Source organism: Etheostoma spectabile, chromosome 24 (assembly GCF_008692095.1).
Source record: "Etheostoma spectabile isolate EspeVRDwgs_2016 chromosome 24, UIUC_Espe_1.0, whole genome shotgun sequence".
NCBI lineage: Eukaryota > Metazoa > Chordata > Actinopteri > Perciformes > Percidae > Etheostoma > Etheostoma spectabile.
The window spans coordinates 7,303,185-7,319,885 of NC_045756.1; the positions used below are offsets into that span (position 1 = coordinate 7,303,185).

The 16,701-nt window shown below is 39.0% G+C and overlaps 2 protein-coding genes across 8 annotated transcripts in view; one reads left to right on the plus strand and one right to left on the minus strand.

Moving 5' to 3' along the window:
- stat1a (signal transducer and activator of transcription 1a) overlaps positions 1-16,701 on the plus strand; it is a 45,222-nt gene that overhangs the window by 27,164 nt on the left and 1,357 nt on the right. For 3 of the 6 annotated variants that reach the window (XM_032506503.1, XM_032506505.1, XM_032506504.1), the window contains 5 exons: positions 214-402; positions 1,485-1,563; positions 2,060-2,156; positions 2,609-2,650; positions 5,613-7,332. In XM_032506503.1, the coding sequence (XP_032362394.1) occupies positions 214-402; positions 1,485-1,563; positions 2,060-2,156; positions 2,609-2,650; positions 5,613-5,642 (437 nt within the window). In that variant the 3' untranslated portion in view covers positions 5,643-7,332. Of the gene's footprint in view, positions 1-213; positions 403-1,484; positions 1,564-2,059; positions 2,157-2,608; positions 2,651-5,612; positions 7,333-8,695; positions 8,700-16,701 lie in introns of those variants that run through there. The other 3 variants (XR_004327941.1, XM_032506506.1, XM_032506507.1) reach the window with 3 other exon arrangements.
- The window catches only part of glsa (glutaminase a), a 39,396-nt gene continuing 33,700 nt past the window's right edge, over positions 11,006-16,701 (minus strand). For both annotated transcript variants that reach the window (XM_032506515.1, XM_032506514.1), the window contains exons 15-18: positions 15,891-15,952; positions 14,590-14,666; positions 13,756-13,819; positions 11,006-12,867 (exon numbers count right to left, since the gene is read on the minus strand). In XM_032506515.1, the coding sequence (XP_032362406.1) occupies positions 12,717-12,867; positions 13,756-13,819; positions 14,590-14,666; positions 15,891-15,952 (354 nt within the window). In that variant the 3' untranslated portion in view covers positions 11,006-12,716. The remainder of the gene's footprint in view (positions 12,868-13,755; positions 13,820-14,589; positions 14,667-15,890; positions 15,953-16,701) is intronic.

Sequence of the window (16,701 nt, forward strand, 5' to 3'; positions counted from 1 at the left end):
AACCATCCACGTTACTTTTTGGGAAAATTTGTTTGAAAGAAACCCAAATTTCTGATATCGAAACCTTCAAACAAAGAGCACGTTTCTCTCCCACCCCAGAATGTTGCGTGACGAGCCAGACCTTCCTCCGCAGCGCTGTGGAGGACGGTCTGACTTCTGGCTATGCGAGACTTGCCGCATGTTAACAGGTGTGAACTCTCTCAATGAACGCAGACAAGCCGCTTTTCCACTCCGTGGAGCCGTACACAAAGAAGGAACTGTCCGCCGTCTCTCTGCCCGACATCATCCGCACCTACAAGGTGATGGCCGCCGAGAACATCCCCGAGAACCCGCTCCGCTTCCTCTACCCTAACATCCCGAAAGACAAAGCCTTCGGGAAGTACTACCCCAAACCCTCAGAGAGTAAGTCATCTCACTAGGTAACTCCCAGTACTGTACTGTACATTATACTCTTGTCACTTCACTAAATGCATTCAATGCCTGAAATTACCAGTTGAGTTAAACACAATTATACCACCGTTAGGGTGAATCTCGATTCTGATTGGCTGCAGGATGCCCATAAAAAAGTGTCATAGGACACCTGCTAAAGGAGTTCCAATGAAACTAGTAGTGTTAATTTTGTCGTCTATTTTTAATTTAATCTTGTGCCAAATGTCCTTGTTAGTATTAGTCATATTTACTCATTCACATATGGTTTTTTTAGTAGTCTAGTTTAAGTGAAAAGAGAACTCGAGGTATCATAGTCAAGTTGTAGTCAAAACATTTTAGTCTTTTTTTTAAATTAATTAATTCTGAGATTATTTCTGATGACAATTTCAGTCAAATAGTGTTCATTAAATGTCATAATTACCTGACAAAATACACTTGTTGAATGATTTTTGTTGAAAACGCGTCTGGTTTTATATATCAAGCCGCCCCCACCTGAGGAAACCCATGTCGTCCGCTTGTACCCCGGATCTGGTTCCGGTCATGACCGCGGTCTAGTATCGCATCTACATTTAAAAAGAATCCAGGCTGTATTTGTATTTGACCCTCACTATATCCGCTGTCTCCCTTCCTTTGTAATCTGGGCCGTCCGTCTCGTGTCCACAGAAGACAACAACACTTATCTCATTGCGCTTTTCATAAAAGAGCAGGTCTAGACCGTACTCTGTGGATCTATTCTATTGTATTCTAATCTATAAATACCTCCCGTGGCTAAGGGTGGCAAGTCGTCTTCTTAACTGCTGCAGTAAACGGCTACATCTAGTAAGATAGGATAGGAATGATTGTTCCAGGTATTAGTCAAACCCAACGAGAAACTTTAGATCTCCATTGTAAAGGAAAAGAGAGCACGGTATAAGCGGGTTAATGCCCGACGAGGTGTCCATTGTCCGGTATCAATGGCCGACGGCTACAATACACCAGTAAACAACATTTTCAGTTTTACACCAAACTCCATCAAATGTTTTAACGTTTGAAATCTGCGTGTAACCGGCTTCCAGCTGCGGAGCCCATGGACGTGGAGAACGGTCCAGAGAAGACCGGCTACATGAAGACGGAGCTCATATCTGTCTCAGAAGTGTGAGTATCACCACTTCTTACGATTAATGTGATATATTATTTGGAAGTACGTAAGTGAAATGTATTTAAATTGAGCTTTTTACAGATAAAAAATTCCCTAAGTGCTGTACAAAAAAACATACAATATTATCCATATTAAGGGAAGCATAGTGTGTAAAAATAGAGATGAAACTGATTTGGTGATTAAAAAAAAAAAAAATCTTCTTCTTCTTCTCATTGTTTTTTGCTTTTATTTGATGTACTTCCTTGTACCTAATCATGACATAGAATAATAAAAAGAGGAAGAAAAAAAGAAATAGACCACAGAGACAGGGCACAGCGTCCCAGAGTCTTGGGGGGCACTCATTTCTCAAAAGATCTGTCCCCACAGGTCCTAAGTCGGGGACAAGGAACAGCCACGAGCTTGGACGTGTTGGACCTTAGGGGACGGGCTGATCAATACAGTTGCAGTATGTCACAGATCTAACGGAGACCGTATCCGTGTCCTTCTGTCCAGGCACCCGTCCAGATTGCAGGACAACATGATGCCGATGTCCCCCGACGACTACAAGGTCCTGTCCCAGTACGTCAGTCCCAGAGACATCGACGCTGTGGTGAGTGCTGACTTAATGTAGGCTCCTATCTTAATTTACATATGATACAATATGAATAATGCATGAATAGTTTGGTCTTGTATGGATTTATTTATATATTTAAAAAAAGTAAGAATAAATGCCTTGTCAAAAGGGGGAGGAGTTGTAAGTAGAGGGTTAGAATTTTTTGTCCCTTTTCACGACATTTTGGTGCCTTTTCCCATGTTGATTCAGTTTTTTTTGTTGCTTTCGGCCCTTTTCTGAACATTTTTGGCGCCTTTTTTTCTTTTCACAATGTTTTTTTTCCCCCACTTTCTTGTTGCTTTCCCCCAATGTTTTTGACGTTCATGTGACACCTGAGTACAGAGCTGCTGCTAATGTCGCTGCTTTCCCTGTAATCCACTTCACATGTAAGAGGGGGTTAATGTCTGTCTGTCCTGCTGTAAGTCTTTGCCTTCTTTCTCTGCTTTCAGACCAACAATCTGATCACTGGATTTGGACAGTTTGACGTTCAGGTAGATGCAGCTTTAATCCGTTGCTCTACACCTAAAAGGCAACTTCTGTATTTTTCAACCGTGACCCCCTTCCCCCCCCCCCACGCATTTGTCTTTGAAACTGTTCTAGTATGTATGAGAACGCTGTAACAGGCAGCCGCAAATCGGGCTGCGATGTAACCTCTACCTCGGTCTCCGTCCACTAAAACAGTGATTCCCAAAGTGGGGGTCGGGACCCACAGGGGGGTCGCGAGCCAGAGGGGGGGGGGGGGTCGCGAGTTGATTTCCGGAAATAAAAATAAAAACAATTTAAAAAAAGCATATGTTAGCCATGATTTTAACACAAGATAAAACTGTTGTGTTATTTTGTGTTGTCAATATGCTCGTGTTTGGGTACGCCTATAGTGCGTGCGCCGTTGCGCGCAATGTTTATATACGTTTTTAGTGGGGGGGGGGTCGCAAGTCACTTGCACCGTTACTTTGGGGGTCGTGGGCTGAAGGTTTTGGGAACCCCTGCACTAAAAGTGCCACTCCGGTTTTTGCCACTGACATCATCAGATTGGTATTCTAAGTGTACTTGGACTACAACGTGGAGAGATGAAGTTGCGGTGATCCTGCCATTCTTATATGTCTTTCAGCTTGCTGGCCAGTAGTGGTGGGGGGAAAATCGACACAACGTGGTATCGCGATATTTTCATTACCAATACTGTATCGATACACAGCCGCCAAGTATCGTGATGATATCGTATCGGGAGGCGTCTTATCATTCCCACCCCTACTGGCCAGGTGAAGACAGTAACTTTATTCTGCAGACTGCAGCGTTAGGATCCATTGGTACAGAAACTTTAGCGCTTGTCCGGATCAACGGCGGTTCATTTAAGGCAATGTTTCCCAGACTTAGGGTCGGGACCCAAAATGGGTCGCAGAGCCGTTTTATCGGGTCGCCAATTGGCAGAGCAAAATGCATGTCAACCTCTGGCTTTTCGACTCTAGCACACCTGAAAAACCAATACAGAAACCGACTAAATGCTCAACATGACCTCAGAACCTTTCGAAAAACCGAACCTAGACTAGATCAGCTGGTTGATATCGTTGATGATTGGTGTCGGTACTGAGGGATAATGGGAGGGGACAAGAACATGAGTTGAAGAACATGAGTTTTTGTTTACTTTCATAATGGAATAAATATACCACATATACATTTAAATTCATGGTTTGTTCCGTCTTTTGTCCACAGTTTAAAAATGTAGATGTTACAATGATCCCTTTTTTTCGTTTGTCACTTTTTTTGTGGTTTTCTCTAAAGCCTGACCTGCAGTCATTAATAAACTAGACTCGTACCTGCTCTGTTTTTTTGGCATTTCTTTAACCCTCATGTAGTCCTTGGCTCAAATCTGACCCGTTTTCGGTTATTTATTTATTTTTTGATACAAAAAATGGGACGTCGAAATAAGCTCTGAAAATGTCAACAATAAAAATAGCAAAAAAATCAAAAAATATGTCAAAAAAGCGATGATAATGTTGAGAAAAGATCAACGCTTTTGTTGACGCTTTTTATCGATGTTTTTAACTTTTTCTTACGTTTTTGTCCCTTTTTTAACACTTTTGTCATTTTTTAGACGTTTTTAACACTACGTAACACTAACTTATTAACTTTAGTTTTACAGTTAATTTTGGAATTTATGGTCAATAAACCACATTTATAGGAAATTGTACCTAATGTTTGAGTTAGAAAAGCTGAAATTGGGAATTATTGAGACTAAAATTAAAGGAATGGATGTTGATGATAATCACAGACTGGAATATGTCCACTTTTACTCAACACTATTTAGAAACCACTTCAACGTTTTTTTCCCAAATGCTATCAAATTAAATAGGAAAATTAATGAAAGCAGAGATTTGTACTTGCTAAAGAGCGTTGCGTGGAATCATGTTATTTGGGGTAACTACAAGCTACATTGTAAGTTAATAGAGCAATTGTGCAGCTTGTATTTACCTTCTCAAAAGTGCTCGTTCTGTCATTGACAAACTCAGATTAATATTCTAAGTGTCTGACAACATTAAGGACAGGCTTTCTAAGGACGTCGACCTTTCTGTTAAAACGTACGATCCTTTTTTTTTTTTTACATAAAACACTCGCCAATTGCATTCGCTAAACCCACCAGTCTCCATGTAAATAAACAGAAATTTTATTATCGTAAAACATACGTGATTCAAAGGTGAGAGCAACAAAATGTAACTGTGAAAAGCTATTTGGGGTCATCTTTCCACTTTTCCAACAATCACTACTATAGTTTTGGTTGAAATAAACACACAGTTTACCGATTTTACATGTTAAAATATGTCGGCCCTATACACGCTAAAAGTTCTGTTTTTTTTAATGGAGTCTGGTGGGGTAAACAGAAAGGTCTCAAAGAGGTTTTAAAGGCCTTTCTCTGCAGGGATCCTTTCCATAATGATGTCATACACTGAGAATATTAATCTGAGCCTGTCCGCGGCAAAACAAGCACTTTTGTGAAGGTAAAAACAAGCAATTGACCTATTAACTTACACTGTAGATTGTTTCTCCGCTGCCGACAGCAGCGATCTCGCTTAACACTGGACCTAAGTCAAAGATTGTTGTTCCAATCAGTCACTTAGACACAAAAACACAGAAAATGAACAGTTGAAACCCTTCAACCAGAAGCTGCGAGCAACATTACATCCTGAAAATGTCCACTTTTGAGGAAAGCTTGGATTGTGTGGTTCCAGTTACCGAATTTCAAAGACTTTTGTTCCCATTAGACGCAAACACACGCATGGATGATTGGGGTCCAGGTTGAGAAAAACCACCCTTTAATACTCTTGACCGCCATTGCCAACAGAACTTTGCTTGCTTCATTTTGCGTCTCTGTGCCTTTATACTCCTCCTTAATAAAATAAAAAAGAGACCCTTTTATTGCACAAATCCAATAATCTGTTCTTCTCCTCCTTGTCTCCCTAGATGAGTGCAGAGTTCCCGGACCAGAACTGAAGGCTTTCTTCACTTCGTAGTGTACTTTCTGCCTTCTTTCATGCTCTGTAGTGGTGATGGAAAGACCTTGACACTGTCAGATTATGGGACCAGGATAGAGGTCAGTGAAGTAACCACTCCCCTAGTGAATATAATACAATTACAGATCTTGAACTTGTTTATTTTGACATTTTTCATCATCATCAAAATAATCCGGTAGATCACTGTCAATGTTAAAATTGCCCCTCCTCCCCTAGATTATTCTTTTAAGACATAATCCGTGTACATTAGGGGTGGGAAAAATAATCGATTCTTAAATGCATCGCGATTCGATGCCCAATGTAGATAAATTAATAATCCATCTAAAAAAATAAAAAATAAAACGGTTGATTTTTATTTAAAAGTCACTGTCCCCAGAAAAGTTAATGGACAGGATAATGGACAACAACTTAGAGAATAGGCACAAAAAAATGGCCAAAGAATTAGATTTTGTATATATACACACATACATACACACACGCTCTAATAAGACATACATGCAATATTTGGGCTGTTCTATGATTTTATTGTGAAGCGGTTTTTGATTTTTCTCTGTGAAAAGTGCTATCCAAATAAACTTTACTTACTTCTAAGAAGCCGATTCAAGACATGACTCAGATCACTGGGAGAGAAGGTGACTCAGCATGTTTAAGGCGGAAGCGTAGGATTATTACAAAATAAAAGCCTCAGTGGACACAACGTTTCATTACAGCGTGTGTGTGACAAATACTGTATATGTCAAAATCTCCGCTATGTCTAGCTGCTTTGTCTAAGAAGTGGTCAGCAATCTGAGCCGCAAACTCAGATTTATATCTATATTTTTACAAATCACACACGGAAATGTACATAAAACCATCGAGATGCACGGATACTCGGTTTTCGAATCTGAACTTTGAGATTCCCACCCCAGTGTACATATCGATTCCTTTTATTTTTCTTTAAATGTGAACGTGCGAGCAGCCATAACCGTAAAACCGTGGAATGAAAGAAGGACTCTGCATGCAAATATAATTTCGTAGCAAAAACTGTGAGCTAAAAGCATGATGTATATGTGAATTATGAACATTTTATATTACACAAAATGTTAGGTAAAGGAGGTTTCCTCTTGGCTTTTTATTTTAAGAAACTATCTTTTGCTTTTGCTTTCCATGAGTTATGGAGGCTAAACCCCGAGGATGAAGTACATGGAGTATTTTTCCGTAGCGCTCGTGCATTTTTGTGTACTTCGGAGCTTTAACCCTCGCGTTGTCTTCCCGTCGAGCGTGCAGCTTTTTCTTTTTCTTGAAACCTTTATTTCAACATTTTGGTCAACTTTTTCCAAACCTAAGTTTTTTTTTTTTTTGCCCCCCCCCCCAAGCTTTTGGTTGGGTAATTTTCGTCCCTTCTTTCAAAAAAAAAAAAAAAGTTTTTTGACTGTTATAAAATTGGATAAAACTTCCAAATTTAAAGAAAGTAGTGGGGCGATCATTTATCTTACTTGTGTGGAACAAGCTGCATTGTTTTTGGGAAATTTGGGGAAAAAAAATCTTAAAAATCATAAAAGTATGATAAAGATTTATTTTTATTTTTTTTTCAAAATGGGTCAAATTTGACCCGAGGACAACACAAGGGTTAATGAGCAAACGTCACATGCTGCTATGGCAGATCCAAAAGTACTAAAGTATCCAATAAATAAACAAATATGGAAGTATATTCAAAGATTCAAGAGTTTTAATAAATTTGGAAAAAGTAAATAAATGTATAAATGAATCAAATTTGAAAATGAAACGGGAAAAGTACTTATGTGTGATTCCATCTATTTATTGGGAAGGTGCAGAAGTGAGATCGTTTGGAAAAAGTTTTAATTTGTATGAATTTTATTGCAAGTTTTTTTTTTTTTTAAAGCTGTTGCTACACTGATATGGCTTAAGTAGAGCTGTGTACTTATTAATGATACATGTATTGTTAATATAAACACACAAACACACATGAGATACTGTATAAATAATGAATGAGAAGCAGTTTTGTGTTATTATTTATATTACTGTCTGTAATTGGAATTTTTTGGTCCGGGTTCTGATGTTTACTATCACACCTTATTGTTTATAAATGGGAAAAAAATGTTGAAAAAAGTTATGAAAAGTCATAGCATAGTATGTAACAAAATAAAAAGTTATCTCAGGTTTAAATCAGATGAGTTTAATTGACTGCACGTTGTAAATAACTAGTACAGTTTGTTGAAAAATGCCAAAAAAAGAATGTTATGTATGAAATATATGTATGAAAAAATATGTATGAAGTATAAAATGATAGTATGTTGAAAAAAGTCATACTCTAGTATGTCAAATGACAGAAAAAGTCATAGTATAGTTTGTCCAAAAAAAGCCATGAATAAATCATAAAATAGTAAGTTGAAATATTATTAAATAAGTCCTAGTACAGTATGTCAAAAAGTCGTAGTAAAATGTTTTGAAAAGAATCATAAGTCGTAGTAGGCTATATTGAAAAAAGCCATAAAAAGTCTTAGTACAGTATGCTGAAAAAAAACGTCATAACATAGTATGTAGAAATATTTTATGACAACGTCATATTATAGTACGGTATGTCAAAAAAAGTCATAAAAATGTCACAGTATAGTATATCTAATAAAGCCACAAAAGTCTACTATGTCCATAGTGTCAAAAAAAAGTCATAATGTCGTAGTATAGTATTTCAAAAAGTCAAGTACAGTATGTCGAAAAAAAGTCATAGTATAATATGTAGAAAAAGTTTATGAAAACGTAAAAAAAAAAAGTCTTAAAAATGCACAGTATAGTCAAACGTCAAAACATTCATGTCAAAAAAAGTCCTATGTGAAAGAAAAACATAAGTCTTAGTATAGTATGTTAAGAAAAAGTCACAGTGTGTAGAAAATGTTTATGAAAACGTCATATTATAGTAAGGAATGTCATAAAAAAATCATTAAAACGTCACAGTACAGTATATCTGAAGCCAAAAAAAAGTCATAGTATGCTATGTCAAAAAAAAAAGTCTTAGTAAAAGTCACAACGTTGTAGTGTAGTATTTCAAAAAGTCAAGTACAGTGTGTCAAATTTTTTAGTGTAGTACTGAATGTTGTAAAAAAATCACGTCATCAGTATAGTATATCTAATATAGCCACAAAAACATAAAACATCCATGTCGAAGAAAGTCATAGTATGTTTAAAAAAAGTAATACATGACTGGAAGACAAACTGGATCAAATCAAGCGGAGTGGTAGTAGGGGACACCTGAGACCTGTACTACAAAGTCCGGTTTGACGTTACCGAGGTCCCTTCAGGTTCATCCCGGGGTTTTCCGTCTCACGACAATCAATTGTTACCGGGTTAAATCGCCGTGGTAACTTAGCTGAACGCCTGACACACATATGTGTATATATACATACAAAAATACACATATGTACAGTACATATATACATATTTACTGTATCCATATATATGATAAATAAGTTATAAGTATGTGGTAAATTAAATAATTTACTGAATTATGGAAAAGAAGTAGGATTAAATAAGTGTATACTTCTTCCTACTCCTTTTCAGACATGTCTACGTTGTCTATTGTTACTTATTGTTTATCGCATGTTCCGCTTATTTACCTTATTAAATTTAAATGCAAAATTGAATTGGATCAAACAGCTTGTGACGTCCTCATACTTCTGTAGGTTCCGACCCCCCGAGCCGAGCACCAGGTCCAAAACACAGACACCGATCGGAATTTTACAACTTTTATTAAACGTTTTGTCTGTGAATAAATATGAGGAGCGCCTGCGACACTCGGCAGCACAAATATACATAAAGAAGTATTCAGAAGAACACCAACCATACATTCAGAGCTCTTCATGTCACATCTACGCCAGCCGTGTGGAGCTGCGGGGGGGGGGCTCATTTCACCGTACGATCGTTACGTTTGTATTGCTAATTGTTCCTTGACATCTCGCGAGTTTTGTGCTTCTTTTAAATAACAGATCAAACCCCCCCCCCCCCCCCCCCCCCCCCCCCCCCCCCCCGAGGGGTGAAATTTCACCCAATGTGAAGAGAATTTGGACCGGAGATTGTTAATATCGCAGACATGTTGATTGCTGGGTTCACTTCGTCTGTACAGGAACAACATCCGAACGGCCGATACACCACACACACACACACATACACACACAAAGACCTCTGGACAACCTTTCAAGTTATTCAGCACATTACACATAAAAACACAAACATTATAAAGCTCCTTTCAGTTTGTGTGTCCTGAGTCCTCTGGTTGCATCCAAACCGTCCTCATTCATGCGATACATTACAGAGTCAACACATGTTTCTGCTCTACAAGCTTTCATGTGACAAACATATTTCAAAATTGATAGCAACACAAATGAATGGAAACGCCCCTGGGACACAACGGGAGCGTTAAAGCATGAAAAGAAGACAACAAAAAAGCATAAATAATTACAAAAGGTCGGATAATTTCTGGTAAAATCTCAAAGAAAAATCGCAAATTAGGAGACAACTACAACTCCCAGAGATCATTGCTCTAACATCGTTCAATCAAACTCTACAAAGGCTTAGGGTCACACTAGGTGGTTTTGAGCGCCATTTCAAAATACTTTTATGACCTCTAGTTGAATTTAAAATAAAAATCTGTGGGTTGAACGATGTTTAGGATGTATTTTTTTCTATTGAGTGCAAACTTAAAAATAGAAAACTTCTTCTATGGTTGGATGTTGACAGTAAGACAAGCTGCTGTCAGCGCTGGCAGTGTCATGTACGATTCTTAGAAACTCTGAACTTTAGCTGACTTGTTTTTAATACATTATGTTACAATAAATAAAATTAAATAAAAATACAATACAAAAATAAGACTAGTTTTTTGGGGGGTAAAAACTTAAAAACAGCCATTAGATAGCTAAAGAAAAATGCTGAACAATGTAATCCTTTAGGGCAAATACGCATCGTCAATTTCCATCCACTAAACTCAGATTATTATTCTGTCTGACTACTTTATGGAAAGGATCCATACAGAGATATATCTTTTTGTTAAAGTGTAAACTCCTCTTTGTTTAACTAGAAACAGTTCCGAAATCACCATTGCTGAACTCATAGAGAAAACAATACGTTTAGCGTGTATACAGCCAACAAGTTTTTCACATGGAAATTATAAACTATGCATTTATTTCAACCAAAACCTGGAGTTTGATTGTTGGAAAAGTGGAAAAACTAACCAAATTGGCTTTTAGAAGTTTTATTTTGGGTTTGTCATCTTTGAATGAAGTGGGTTTTTACGATGCTAAAATGACTGCTTACTTCCATGGAGTTTGGTGGGTTTAGCAAATGCAATTTCTCTGATGTTTTTATGCTTAAAAAAAGGATCTTACTCTTTAACAGAGAGGTCGACCTCTTTAGAAATCTTTTATATAATGTTGTCAGACACTTAGAATATTAATCTGTTACTGTCAGCGGCAAAACGAGCACTTTCGTGGACATAAATTAAAGCGGCACAATTGCCCTATTAACTTAAATTGTAACTTGATTCGCTGACTGCAGCTATCTTGCGACTAGATTGTTGTTCCCATCAGTCACTTAGACTTAAAGATATGGGAAAATAGGTTATAAAAAAAAAAAGTTACCCTTTAAAAGGTTGAATATTTAGCAGTTTTAATTTAAATATCAATCTTAAAGCCATGTTTGAAAATTGAAATAATGACATTTTCCTGTTTTTGTGAAATCTACCTCGTGATCAAAGCTGTTCAACTGAACCACAACCCATGCCCACCTGTATGTATTTACACTCATTTATCCTCGTCTCAGGAATATACACACACACACACACACACACACACACACACTACATGTATGTACACGTCATCTTAAATAAATAAATATCATACACACACACAAACACACCTAAAGTGTTTGGAGGGAGATACATTCCAGCCCGTTGGGATGATGAAGTGAGGAAGGTTTTGGAACCAGGGTACAAAAACCTCCTCCACGTTACATCCGCTACTTCCTGCTTTCAGCTTTTCAGAATAATACAAGAACCAGTGAAAAGTAACTAACAGACTTGGACGACTTATTTCCTATAAAGCTGATAACAAATATACAGAAGGAGAAATTAAATAACATTTTCCGTACTTTAAGTGTATACATTAATATTTTACAAAAACAACATCAAATAGCATGACGAGGAGCTTTTACACTGGAGGGATGGGGGTTGTTCTGGGTGTAAAGGGACTGGTGAGGTATTTTCCCCCACACTGTTTGGGTTGTTTAAATGTTCCTAACTCTTTTCTACTTGTGTGTTTTTAAATAGAATTCCTATTTAAGACGTTTTTATGCCATCCAGGCTCAATGATCTGACAGACTTCACAACCATCGCATCGAAAATATGCGTAAGGAGAGGGGAAGAGTCAAATGGTGACGCCAAAGGTCCCGACCCAGACGTCAAATAGTGACGCCAAAGGTCCCGACCCAGACGTCAAATGGTGACGCCAAAGGTCCCGACCCAGACGTCAAATAGTGACGCCAAAGGACCCGACCCAGGCGTCAAAAAGTGACTCCAAAGGTCCCAACCCAGAGTGTCAAATAGTGACGCCAAAGGTCCCGACCCAGACGTCAAATAGTGACGCCAAAGGTCCCGACCCAGAGTGTCAAAAAGAGACGCCAAAAGTCCCAACCCAGAGGTCAAAGTGACGCCAAAGGTCCCTACCCAGACGTCAAATAGTGACGCCAAAGGTCCCGACCCAGACGTCAAATAGTGACGCCAAAGGACCCAACCCAGAGCATCAAAAAGAGACGCCAAAGGTCCCGACCCAGAGCATCAAAAAGAGACGCCAAAGGTCCCGACCCAGACGTCAAATAGTGATGCCAAAGGTCCCGACCCAGAGCGCCAAAAAGTGACTTCAAAGGTCCTGACCCAGACGTCAAAAAGTGACGCTACAGGAGTCTTTTTGAGTAAGTAACTTACGCCAAAGGCCCCTAACCAAGCGCCCCTTTTAGATGCGATGGGAGTGAGAATGTGACCATCCACCTTCCTTTCTCAGGGCGTTTTCCATCAGAGCATCCCGTCCAGGTTCTTCTCTGCGCTGGTCTTGTCGTCGCCCGTGCTTTCCTGAGGGCTGTACTGGGTGTGGTAATCACGGAGGATGGTCACCACGTCGTGGTGGCCAAAGTGGACTGCTTCGTCCATCGGTGTGTTCCCCCACCTGAAGAAAACAAAACAAGTCATGTTGGACTCCTGCAACATTAAACTGTTCATTTGAACAGTTAATGCGACTAGTAATTCACTGGGTCCAACTAAAAAGAAGAAAAATCCAAAACATCCCCCTGATTCCGAAACTAGAGAGTATTTTTCATCAATACATACATTTGTTAAGTAGCTGGTTTTAGATTCTTTAAATCCTGGGACGGGAGAGACAAAAAAAAAACAGTGCACTAAAATACTTTGAAAAGATCAGACTAATCCTTCTGAGAAATAAGTCCTTCAAACCTTGATACAGTATATTCTTAGTTGGCAGACTTTATGTAAAAAATAAAATAATTAAAAAAATTTAAAAAATACGCCTGTCATAAAAAAATTCAAAGACTAATCGATTATTTATCAACTATTAAATTAGAATCTATTGACAGGTCTTTGAAAATATGATTGCCATATGGAATAATGCCCAAGCCAAAACTTCAGAAATGTCTGGTCTACATTAAAGGTGCTGTTAGAGTGCATATGGACATGCTATATGTGTGTATAAATGTGTAGTACCTATGTGTAATTCTGCATAGGTATTTGCACAGTATGTGTATTTTATCTTTTGTGCTTGGTTTGTGTAAAATAGTCACATGTTAAAAACTAATAAAAAACGTAAATGTCAACAACAACAACAACAACAAAAATAGGGGTCCATAACTTCAATTAATTGGCTAAAGTCACTTTATGAAAAAGAAAAAAGTAAAACTTCTGATTCCAGCTTGTAAAATAAGACATAAGACGTTTGAGGACGTCACCTTGGGCTTTGAGACACACTGATCCACATTTTCAACGTATCCGTTAATCAAAACAATCGTTAGTTGCAGTCAAGAAAAGTATTTTTTAAAGTTACCTGTCTTTGGGAACTGGGTTGACTTTACAGGCCTCCAGCAGGAAGCGAACTACCTCAGCATGTCCTGTAAAACACACACACACACACACACACACACACACACACACACACACACACACACGCACACACCCACACCCACACACACACACACACACACACACACACACACACACACACACACTCAGAACATTGAAAGAGCGGCAAATGTCAAAGAATGTAAAACTTCTACATTCTGCCGATGTCCCTCGTTTTGCCCCTCTTTCTCTGTGTCGTTGCTCTAACCTGGCGCTGATTTCTGAGGACTATGGTTCTGGTCCTCAATCTCTGCAGTAAATCCACAACGCTAGCTAACTATCTGTCCATCTGAGGACTATGGTTACCTGGTCCTCAGATCTCTGCAGGGTAAATCCGACAGCTAGCTAGACTATCTGTCCAATCGAGGACTATGGTTCTGGTTCTCAGATCTCTGCAGGGTAAATCCAGACAGCTAGCTAGACTATCTGTCCAATCTGAAGACTATGGTTACCTGGTCCTCAGATCTCTGCAGGGTAAATCCAGACAGCTAGCTAGACTATCTGTCCAATCTGAGTTTTCTGTTGACGACTAAAACTACTTCCACCAGAACAAGTTCCTTCCTGAGACTATTTAGCAGCGGCACCGTGGCGCCGTCCGGCGCTTAGCACCGCCCAACACAATTGTGATTGGTTAAAAGAAATGCCAACAAACCAGAGCTTGTTTTTCTCCCCTCCTGGAATGCTGTGTGGACTAGCCAGACCTTGGTCTGGCAAAGCGAGACTACGTTAGCATTGACAACGAGCTCCTCAGTGGTTTTACCTTCAGCAGCTGCCACGTGCAGGGCCGTCCTGGAGTCGTAGTCCCTCTGCTCCATGTCCATGGAGGACAACGCAAATCTGGATAAAAGAACCAACAAACACTGAGTACAAAAACTACTGACTGGAGCAAAGCAAGCATCGAGAAATTGATTTGTAGGTCAGCATGGTGTCACCAGAGGCAGACTGTAACATCGGGCAAAGGTCCGGTATTGCCTCGGGCCCTGACCTACCAGGGGCCCTATTAACACCAATGGACTACTTATGATATACAGACTGCAAAAATGAAGAAAAGTGGGAGGAAAGTGAAAAGTTGATGGCGACACTGCCAATCTTTTCACAAATTGCTAAATCTGCCACTGGGTGTCACAAAGGATTCACAAGGTGGGAGTCCGACCCAATGTCTTAAAGGAACACATGCTGAAGAGGGTCCCTAGTTGGGAGCGGAGGGGTTTTAGTTTGTGTGGTGTCTGTAATATTTTAAATAATTAACAAATTACGTGATTTTCACAACTGCAATCCATTTTATTACAGAGGGAAAGGACCGGGGGGGAAAAATGGTACCGTTGGGTACCGGAACTGAATTTCAGGTACCAGTCAAAATGCGCGGGTTACCCAAACCTAGTCCTACGACTTGTTTTCTGCTCACGTGCAGCTATGTCTGGCCACCACTCCAACGGTTAATAGATAGAACATGGTGGGAAGTTGATGTATCTAGTATCTAGATATTTATACTTTTCAGTTTTTCTTTTAGACGTTATATATTTTTCACTCTACGTGCTCGCACGCCCATATAAGCATTTATTTATTTTAATTCATCTAACTAATGGCTTTCCCACAGTGATTTTAATTGTTTCTGTGCTGTGATCTTCTAAGCTGTGAACTTTGCACGTAATTTGGTACTACAGTGTACTGTGGTATGACAATAAAGAAATCTTGAATTTTGAAGCGCAGTGGGACAAAATCTATGCTGCTGTGGATGCGGGAGTGAGAGTAAATGGAAATGGACTGTTCATATATAGCATATTTCTGGTCTTAAAGACTATTCAAAGCACTTTTACATGGTAAAAGTACCACCTGCTCATCAGATAAACACACACATTCACACTAGGTGCAGTCTGACACTTCACACTGTATGAAAAGGAACGAATGCTGAAGCAGGTCCCCTCAGAACCCCTCAGAATAAAGATCTTACTGCACCACACGGTCTCCCTGAAAATTTCCTCAAATCGTAAAAAGTCAGCACCCAGGAAATCCACGACACCGACTAAAGAGAGACGTCGAGAGAGTAAAGAGTTGCTTCACCTCCTCAGGGCGGAGACATCTCCGGTGTAAGCAGCAAACAGCAGATTGATCACAGACTTCACCTGAAACACAGCAAGAGAGTACCAGGGTTTATATTATTATTATTGTGTATTGATGTCTGTATATCCATTGAATGAACGTGTGTGTATGAACATATAGATGGAAATGTTACTAACGACAGCTGCAGGTGGGTTGTACTTTTTAACCCTTGTGTTGTCTTCCCTGTCAACCTGCAACTTTTTGATTTTGGTCGTCTTTTTCAACACTTTTGTCACTTTTTTTCAAGGTTTCTGTCAATATTTTTCTGCGCTTTTCTGATATTTTTTTTCAAGCTTTTCCCATGTTTTTGAAGATTATCCTGACGTTTTTGTCACTCTTTCCCATGTTTTTGAAGATTATCCTGACGTTTTTGTCACTCTTTCCCATGTTTTTGAAGACTATCCTGACGTTTTTTGTCACTCTTTCCCATGTTTTTGAAGATTATCCTGACGTTTTTTTGTCACTCTTTCCCATGTTTTTGTCACTTTTTTTCTGGGATTTTTTTACTTTTTTTTCCAAAGTTCTATCGTCAATTTTTCATCACATGCTATAACACTGAATAGTAGTGAACTAATCATTAGTTTAACTTGTGAAGAGCGTTGTATGGAAACAACCAAAATGGGTCAAATTTGACCCGAGGACAACACAAGGCTTAAGTGCTGAAAATCAAGGATGTAACCATCCACTCAAGGAATTAAAAGATTTAATTTAATTGCTCTGGAGGAGACTACTAGAACTGTTGGGTCCTTGTAAATTCTGGAGTGTGGTCTAT